The 8,647-nt window shown below is 44.5% G+C and overlaps 1 protein-coding gene across 1 annotated transcript; it reads left to right on the top strand.

Moving 5' to 3' along the window:
• The first annotated feature begins 5,796 nt into the window (after nt 1-5,796).
• Nucleotides 5,797-7,107, top strand: BECN2 (beclin 2). Its single transcript, XM_058533547.1, has one exon. The coding sequence runs from the start codon at nt 5,797-5,799 to the stop codon at nt 7,105-7,107; it is 1,311 nt and encodes a 436-aa protein (XP_058389530.1).
• The last annotated feature ends 1,540 nt before the right edge of the window (nt 7,108-8,647 follow it).

Here is an 8,647-nt window from a genome sequence, read left to right as displayed (position 1 = left end):
ACAGTCCTGCCCGTGGGTATTTACCATCTTGACAGGTGTTATTTTAGGACATAAAGACTCGAGCTGCCTCCCAGGAACTTTTCTTTCCCTGCTAATGATTGTGAAGATGGTGAGAACGAAGGCCTGAGCCTAAATATTGATGATGGTGCTTTCCATGCTCAGAAAGCCATCTCCAGAACTTTCCATCTTCACAAACCAGAACTCTATATAAACTAACTCCCTAATATTCTGACATGAACTAGGATTATGCTCCCAATTCCAATGTGTGTGTTTTTTCCTCACACTAAGCAATTCTCCAACACCAGCTGGGTGTCCTAAAATTCAACTGGATTTTGGCACCGTTTACCTGGAGATAGCACCAGATCCCACAGGTTAAGGACTCTGTCCTTCAAGACTTCGCCTCATCCCCCACTTTGGATGCCAACACCACAGTGCAGGCTGTCACCTGGGCTTCTGACCGACTGGCTATAGATTGGAGGTTCCTACAACTCTCTCTTTAGGCTCCATTAATTTGCTAGAGTGGCTCACAGAACTCAGGAAAACAATTACTTACTAGATTACTGGTTTATTATAAAAGGATATAACTCAGGAACAGCAAGTTGGAAGAGATGCATAGGGCAAGGCATGGGGAAAGAGTGAGGAGCTCTCATGCCCTCTCCAAACACCAGTCTCCCAGCACCTCCACGTGTTCACCAACTTGGAAGCTCTCTGAACCCCCTCCTTTTGGGTTTTTATGGAGGCTTCGTTACATAGGTATGATTGATTAAATCATTGGCCATTGGTGATTGATTTCACCTCCAGCTTCTCTCCCCTCTCTGGAGGTCAGGGGGTGGGCCTGAAAGTTCCAACCCTTTAATCATGGTTGGTTCCCCTGTCAGCCAGTACTCATCCTTAAGTGACCTAGGGCTTTCCAAAAGACACTTCATTAACATAACAAAAGACACCTTGATCCTCTCAACACTTAGGAAATTCCAAGGGTTTTCAGAAGTCTGTGGCAGGAACAGGGATGAAGACCAAATACATATTTTTTATTATAAATCACAATATCACACTCCTTGTTCCCTCTCCCCCTAGCTGCTGGCAAACACTATTCTACTTTCTGTCTCTGTGAATTTGACTACTTTATGTACCACATTTAAGTGGAATCATACAATATTTGTCCTTTTGTGACTGGCTTGTCTCACTTAGTTTAGTGCCCTCAAGGATCATTCATGTTGTCACATGAGTCAGAATCTCCTTTTTTAGGGATGAATAATATTTCATTGTATGGATATACCACATTTTGCTTATCCATTCATCCATAGATGGACATTTGGGTTACTTTTACCTTTTGACTATTGTGAATAATATTTCTATGAATGTGGGTGTACAAAGCCTTGAATTTTTAAAGGAAGCTTTTATTCACACTTTGCAAGTTTTAGGAAAAGTCAATTGTCCATATTAAAGATAGTTTCTTGCTTTTTTAAATACGGAGTCTCTCAGGCTAAGGAAGAGGAGTCAGTGAGGTGGAAAAGGAAGGTCAGAGATCTAGAAGAATCAGAAGCAACAAACCTCTAGACTCCAAAAAAAGATTTTGTTTTCTTCCTTTAATGAGAAGATTCCAATCATCTCAAATGTTAAAGAATGAAAGCCAATTAGGAAGAGACTGAAAAGATGCTTTGGGATGTGCTATTTAAGAGTTCATTGCTGACCTGAGCAAGAATTATTTTATTCCATTAATTGTGGGGACAGATGTCATATTGCAAAGGCTTAAGGAGTGTTTGATAAGGATTTGGACACAGTGATAGAGGTTTGTCTTGATACTGAACCTCTTAACCTCAAGTTTGTGTGTTCGATGCATGGTAAGTCAATCACTGAGACCATGGTGCTTGGAGATGGAGAAAAGTTTATTAGAAATGGTCAAAACAAGAAGGTGGGAGGATAGGTTCTCTCAAACCTGCCTTAACAAGAGAAGAAAGCAGGGAGGTTTATAGAGAAAAGTGGCGTGGCAGGAGAAGTTTTGGAGAAACAAAGGTGTAATCCGTGTTTCTTTCACTCCGGATAAGCCCTTGGGCAATGTGACTTCTGGGCATCAATGGCAACTGGGAGATGGTTATCTGGTGATCGTAACTTCCTTGAAGGCATTCTTTTTCTTCTGCAAAACAAGCTCATAAATCCTTGTGGCTCTTGAGTCACCCCTCAGGTTAAACAAGAAAACAGCAAATTGACAAGATTAACTTCTTTTCATCTCTGTGCTGGGAACAAGGTTGAAAGGTAATCTTATTGAATATTTACGGTAACCCTCAGGTACTGGGTTTCACTCTTTTGAGAAGTTCAAGGAGCAAGAGGAGAAAGAGGGAGCCAGGCATTGGCCATGCAGGAGACTCATAGTGAGAAGAAACTAACATTTGACCTTCTAAATATCATCTCAGCAATCTTCAGAGATGGCTTCTGCTTGATTCTTTTTTTTGTGTGTGAGGAGAGTCAGCCCTGAGTTAACATCCGTGCTAATCCTCCTCTTTTTGCTGAGGAAGACCGGCTCTGAGCTAACATCTATTGCCAATCCTCCTCCTTTTTTTCCCCAAAGCCCCAGTAGATAGTTGTATGTCATCCTTCTAGTTGCTGTATGTGGGACGCCGCCTCAGCATGGCCGGAGAAGCGGTACGTCGGTGCACACCCAGGATCCGAACCCGGGCCGCCAGTAACGGAGGGCACACACTTAACCACCAAGCCACGAGCCAGCCCTCCATCCTCACTTTTATCTGAAAACCTTGCTTCCTATTCCACTGAGATTAAATTTAGCAACACGGATAGCATTTTCCACTTTGATAAGAGTTTCTATGCAGTGCTGAGAATCAAGCCAAATCAGGGTGGGTTTTAGATGGAATGGGAGGGGCCGGCCCTGTGGCTTGGTGGTTAAGTGTGCACACTCCCGCTGCTGGCGGCCGGGGTTCGGATCCTGGGTGCGCACCCACGCACTGCTTCTCCAGCCATGCTGAGGCCGTGTCCCACATACAGCAGCTAGAAGGATGTGCAGCTGTGACATACAACTATCTACTGGGGCTTTGGGGGAGAAAAATAAATAAATAAATAAAATTAAATAAAAAAGAGGGAATGGGAGGACAGGAATTAGAGACAATAAGTATAGGCAAGTCTTTCCTGGATGTTTGCAACAAAGAAGCCAAAGAACATGAGAAAAGGTTGGAATGGGAAGGGAAGACAAGATAATTCATCTAGTTGCTGAGGACAGTGGGAAAAACTCCTGCCCCAAACAACATTCAAGCCATGGAACTCTCACTCTTGGGCTCTCCTCAAGACTCACAAATGAGAGCCTAGAGGAGGTAAGAATTGGAGGGAAATCTCTAAAATAAGAAGGGATTCAGGACCAGCCCCGTGGCTTAGTGGTTAGGTATGCGCGCTCCGCTACTGGTGGCCCGGGTTCGGATCCTGGGCGCGCACCGACGCACCGCTTCTCCGGCCATGCTGAGGCCGCATCCCACATACAGCCACTAGAAGGATGTGCAACTATGACATACAACTATCTACTGGGGCTTTGGGGGGAAAAACAAAAAAAAGGAGGATTGGCAATAGATGTTAGCTCAGAACCGGTCTTCCTCAGCAAAAAGAGGAGGATTGGCATGGATGTTAGCTCAGGGCTGATCTTCCTCACAAAAAAAAAAAAAAAGAAGGATTCAACTGAGAGCAACACTCCACTTCCACCCATTCCATCACTAATGGAGGGCTCTACAGATGGATTCTGGATTATCCTGGAGATATTATTCAGTTGTTACATAAACCAGTCTGAGACCATCCTCTCTCCTTTTCACCAATGTGTTCCCCTAGCCTGTTTGAGGCACCAGGGCTCCCTCTGGGCTGGTTCTTAAAGCCAGATGTGCCTTGGGTCTATTTGGTTTTGGGTAATTAAAATGAGATTCAGCCATTAGCAGTGAATTTACTTTGCCATTCTACTCCCAGAGATGAATCAGGACTCAGAACCAACCATGACGTTGAAAGCAGCTCCAACCTTTTGTCAGGGTGAGGAAAGGCAGACTTTGTGTAGCAAATCCCTTCCAACCACTACCCTGAGACTTATATCTCAGAGGTAACGTGCATCCCTTTGCAGCACTGTGCGATCCTTAACAAATTCATAGAAAACAGTGGATTGTTGTTTTAGCAGTTTTGAGTGGTTGATCATCTCTAGTTAATTGTGGGGTTGACTTTTATCTTTGGCCTGGTTGACAGGTTTGATAAATATTGAATTGCCTGTGAAGGGGTAGGGGGCTCTGCAATCAACTTCTAGAAGATGCTCCTATTATTGATTGATTCAGGGGTATTTCAGAGAGGTCTTGAGGGCCAGGGGGACTCTTGACTAGTTGTTTAACCTCTCTTCACCTCAATGTGCTTCCAGTCTTCCCACCTCCCAGTGATTTTGAGGTTCAGATAGGATACTGGTGAGAGCTTGCATGAAGGGCTAAGTGGTAACTTAACAGGTGTAAATTACCAGTTCAGCCATGACGGTGACATGGATTAATTGGGATGTGAAAGCTGCAGCAAAGGGTGGCTAGTGGAAAGTGTGTTTCCTTGCTAGAGCAATGTCCCTCAATGTGTGGTCCAGCGTAGCACAACTGTCTGATGTGCTTAAACTTGTAGTGTCCTGGGCCACACCCCAGTGAGTCTGCAGGAAGGGTTCCTGCCTTCCCCACACACTCAGAGCATCCCCTTGCCAGCATGGTGGGTGTGGATGGCACGCTGCCTCCTGCTGGACACTGGGAGAGACAGGCCCTGCGGCTTTCCACCCCTTACTGTGGTTCAGAAATTGGGTCCTTCTACATTTGTTTATTTTATGCTCTGCTCCACCAGGTCAATAACTGCAGGTTAGAAATCAAAAGGTTTTTGTTTTAGACCAAGTGTCTCCGGTGAACATGTGTTTAGCTAGGTGGTTGACCGATAGAAGTCAACATATTTGTAAAACTTTTTGTAGGTTTGCTTTTTGATGTTATGTAAACGCTCGGTGTATTAATCTTGTTAATTATGAAACTGTGTATCTTAGCCTTTGGATGAGCTGATGGTAAATACATACCTCCAAACGACTTTCTTTGATTTGGTTTGTTAATTAAACAAATATCATTCCCATGTATGCCCACTACATTACTGTGTGATAAGGGATGTTAAGTGTGTCACCAAAGCAGAAAGTCTGAATTTGGTGGTCAAGGAAGTCTTCCTGGAGGAAATGACACCTAACCCAGCCCTGAAAGAAGGAGTAGGAGTTACCCAGGTTAAGAGGGGCAGGAAGAGTATTCCAGTCAGAGGGCACAATAGGATATGTTGGAAGAACTGAATGCAGTTAGTCTGCAGGAACATGGAGGAGCCCATGGATGAAGGTGGCAGGAAACAGGGAAAGGAGAAGCTGGAGAGATGTACAGAGGATTAAATGGGATGTGAATTGGTGTCAGGTTGAGATGATGGGACTTCATCTTAAGGTAAGATAAGGGCATTAAACATTTTAAGGAGAGAAGTGCCATGATCAGATTTTAGTTTTAGAAAGATTACTCTTAAGACATGCCTTGAAAATGTTAAAGGAGGAAAGTGAGATGATGGGATTTTCCTTTTAGAAAGACTCACTTGTCTAAAAGGAGCAAAAGGAGGTCTGAAGGTATCTAAGCAGGGTACCATCGTGAGGTTTTAAGGGGAGGGACAAGATGAGATATGCATTTGAAGAGAACCACTCCTCTAGAGGAGCTTAAAAAGGTATAAACTGTTAAGTACCTGGGGAAGCAGAGGAAACGTAGAACCAAGGTGAGGGTCAAGACCTCCACCATGTCCTCCATCCACTTCATTTGCCAGCGCTGCAGCCAGCCCCTGAAGCTGAATCAGTCCCTGGAGACCCTGGGCCTCAACACCACCCAAGATCCTGCAGCTTCCACGCTCGCCTCAGCTCAGGGGAGTGCAGGAGAAACCCAGGAAGGAGGCCCTACCTCCGGAGGGGAGACAGATACTGAAGAGCTACAGGATGGTGCCTCTTGCAGGACCCTGTCTGGCCATGGCAGGTTGTCCAAGGACAATTCCAACTACTTCATCCTGCTTGGGAAGTTGAACTCTGTGAGAACTCTCAATAGCACTCAGAAGGCTACTAGGGACATTTTTGACATCCTCTCTGCTGAAAAAGCTGTGGACCACCCCCTGTGTGAGGACTGTACTGACAATCTTTTATTGCAGCTGGACACCCAACTGGCTCTTACAGAATCTGACAGTCAGAGCTACAAACGCTGCCTGGAGACCAGGGAGAGTACCAGTGAGGACGAGAGGGAGACACTGCAGGAGACACTGAAGGGCTTGGAGCTGGAGGAGGCGAGGCTGGTCCAGGAGCTGGAGGAGGTGGAGAAGAACCGAGACAGAGCAGCAGCCGATCTCAAGGCAGCCCAGGCAGAGACAGAGACGCTGTCCCAGAACGACAGGCAGTTGCAGAGGGACTACAGTAAATTGAAATGGCAGCAATTGGAACTTCATGACGAGCTGAGGAGCGTGAAGAACCGGCTGTGGTACGCCCAGACCCAGCTGGACTGGCTGGAGAAAATCAATGTCTTCAGTGCGACATTTGAGATCTGGCATGATGGCCCCATGGGCATCATCAATAACTTCAGATTGGGCTGCCTCCCCACTGTCCCTGTCTGCTGGAAGGAGATTAATGCAGCCTGGGGACAGACAGCCTTGCTGCTCCTTGCCCTGTCCAACACCATTGGACTGGAATTTCAAAGGTATCGACTCATCCCCTGTGGAGACCATTCCTACCTAAAGGCTTTAACAGATGACTCCATTGAACTGCCATTGTTCTGTAACGGCGGGCAGAGTGCTTTGCTGAATAACAAATTTGACCAGGCGATGGTGGCTTTCCTGGACTGCATGCAGCAGTTCAAGAAAAAGGCCAAGAAAGGCGAGTTGGGCCTCTGCCTGCCCTACAGGATTCGCGTGAGGAAAGGCCTGATGGAAGACCCTGGAGGCAGGGGTGCGTTCTACTCCATCAGAACCCACTTGAACACGGAGGAGCAGTGGACAAAGGCACTCAAGCTCATGCTTACGAATTTTAAGTGGAGTCTTGCTTGGGTATCCTTAAGGTATAGTCAAAAATAACTTTCTTTTTTTCTAGGAGGGAGAGGGAGATTTCTTTGCTTTAAAATACTTGTAAAAATGTTATCAGATAAATTGTAGAACTGAAGAACATAATATATTTCTAATTTAAAAAATGAATGGCCACATGAATATTAATTTAAGATTAACTAAAGTGTTGTTTGGAGCCAACCAAAGTCACTGCTATCTTCCCCAGCACACCTTTTCCTCATTTCCTTCTGCCTCCCTCTCCCCTCCTTCCCCACTCAGATAAACAAATTCAAAATGGCAGCAAAGATTAAATTACAAGAAGAGGAGATTACTTCTACATGAAAAGGGATAAAGGGATGCAGAGGGAAAGAACTGAGGGTGGGGATGAGAGGAGAGGGTGATAAGGAGAAAGGCAGAGGGCTTCAATTTGATGAGGAAATAAAAGGATTTGGGCCACCCATGTAGTTGGTGGAACTTTTGAGGCGGGGGGGGATTCAAAGATTAAGTTTTTGGGTGATGTATAGTGTAAATTCCTCCTCTTCATCCTTGAGCAACTTTAATAAAGTTTTACATGCTCTTCGATGACTTAAAGTGAGAAGTGTGTCATATTGGGCTGTGCCATTATATTGAGACGAACCTGGAGGTGTGGGGGTGGGGAGGCCAAGGAAGACTGTAACATTTCAGAGGATGGATGAATCCAATGGTCAGTCAAGGGTCATGAAGAGTACCTTTACAGAGAGCTGAAGATGGAAAAGGACTTAGCCAGAGGACTTCAAAACGCAAACTGTTTCGTGTCATTCATCTGCCTCTCCACTGCTCTCAGAATAAAATCCAAAATCCTCACCATAGCTTTCAGCCCTGGGTGGTCTATCCCTGCCTGCCTCTCCAGGCTCACCTCCCTTCTCCCAGCTCCTTTCCGTCCAAAAGATGCCAAGTCCGTCCTTCCTCTGCCCTGTGCTCTTCCTTGTGTGTCAGGATCTTCTAACCAAACTGTAAACTTCCTGAAAGCCGTGTAGCTCTGTGGTCCAGATGGTGCCTAGAACAGCCCCGGATACATACTAAGCATCTATAAACAGAAGTTGCTGTGGAAAATAAGAACAAGGTGATTAATTTGTCACAGACTCGTAGGTAACAGAAAACTCCACTAGGAGGTGGGTTAAATGAATTAAAGTCTAAGCATAAGCTGGAATACCACATAGGCATGAAAATGTTATAGAAGAATATTTAATTACATAATACTTAATGGCAATGCTTATATTAAGTAAGAAGATTAGGTTAGAACAAATGTAATATGAAAATTCAGAAAAGTATTTAAAGAAAAAACAATTCCAAGAATATATATTCCTTGAATACAGTATATGAAGGTATTTCCATGAAAATTTTGTATTTAAAAAATAAAACTTTCCACTTAAGATTAAGAAAGAGACTATCAGCATTTCTATTTAACATATGCTTGTGGTCCTAGCTAGCACAATAAATAAAAAATGAAAGGTATAAAGATTAGAAAGGAAAAAGAAAATTATTTGCATATGACATAACTGTATAACAACATCCAAATAAATCAACAGGTAAA

This window comes from Diceros bicornis, chromosome 38 (genome assembly GCF_020826845.1).
Source record: "Diceros bicornis minor isolate mBicDic1 chromosome 38, mDicBic1.mat.cur, whole genome shotgun sequence".
NCBI lineage: Eukaryota > Metazoa > Chordata > Mammalia > Perissodactyla > Rhinocerotidae > Diceros > Diceros bicornis.
This window is presented reverse-complemented; position numbering and strand designations above follow the sequence as displayed.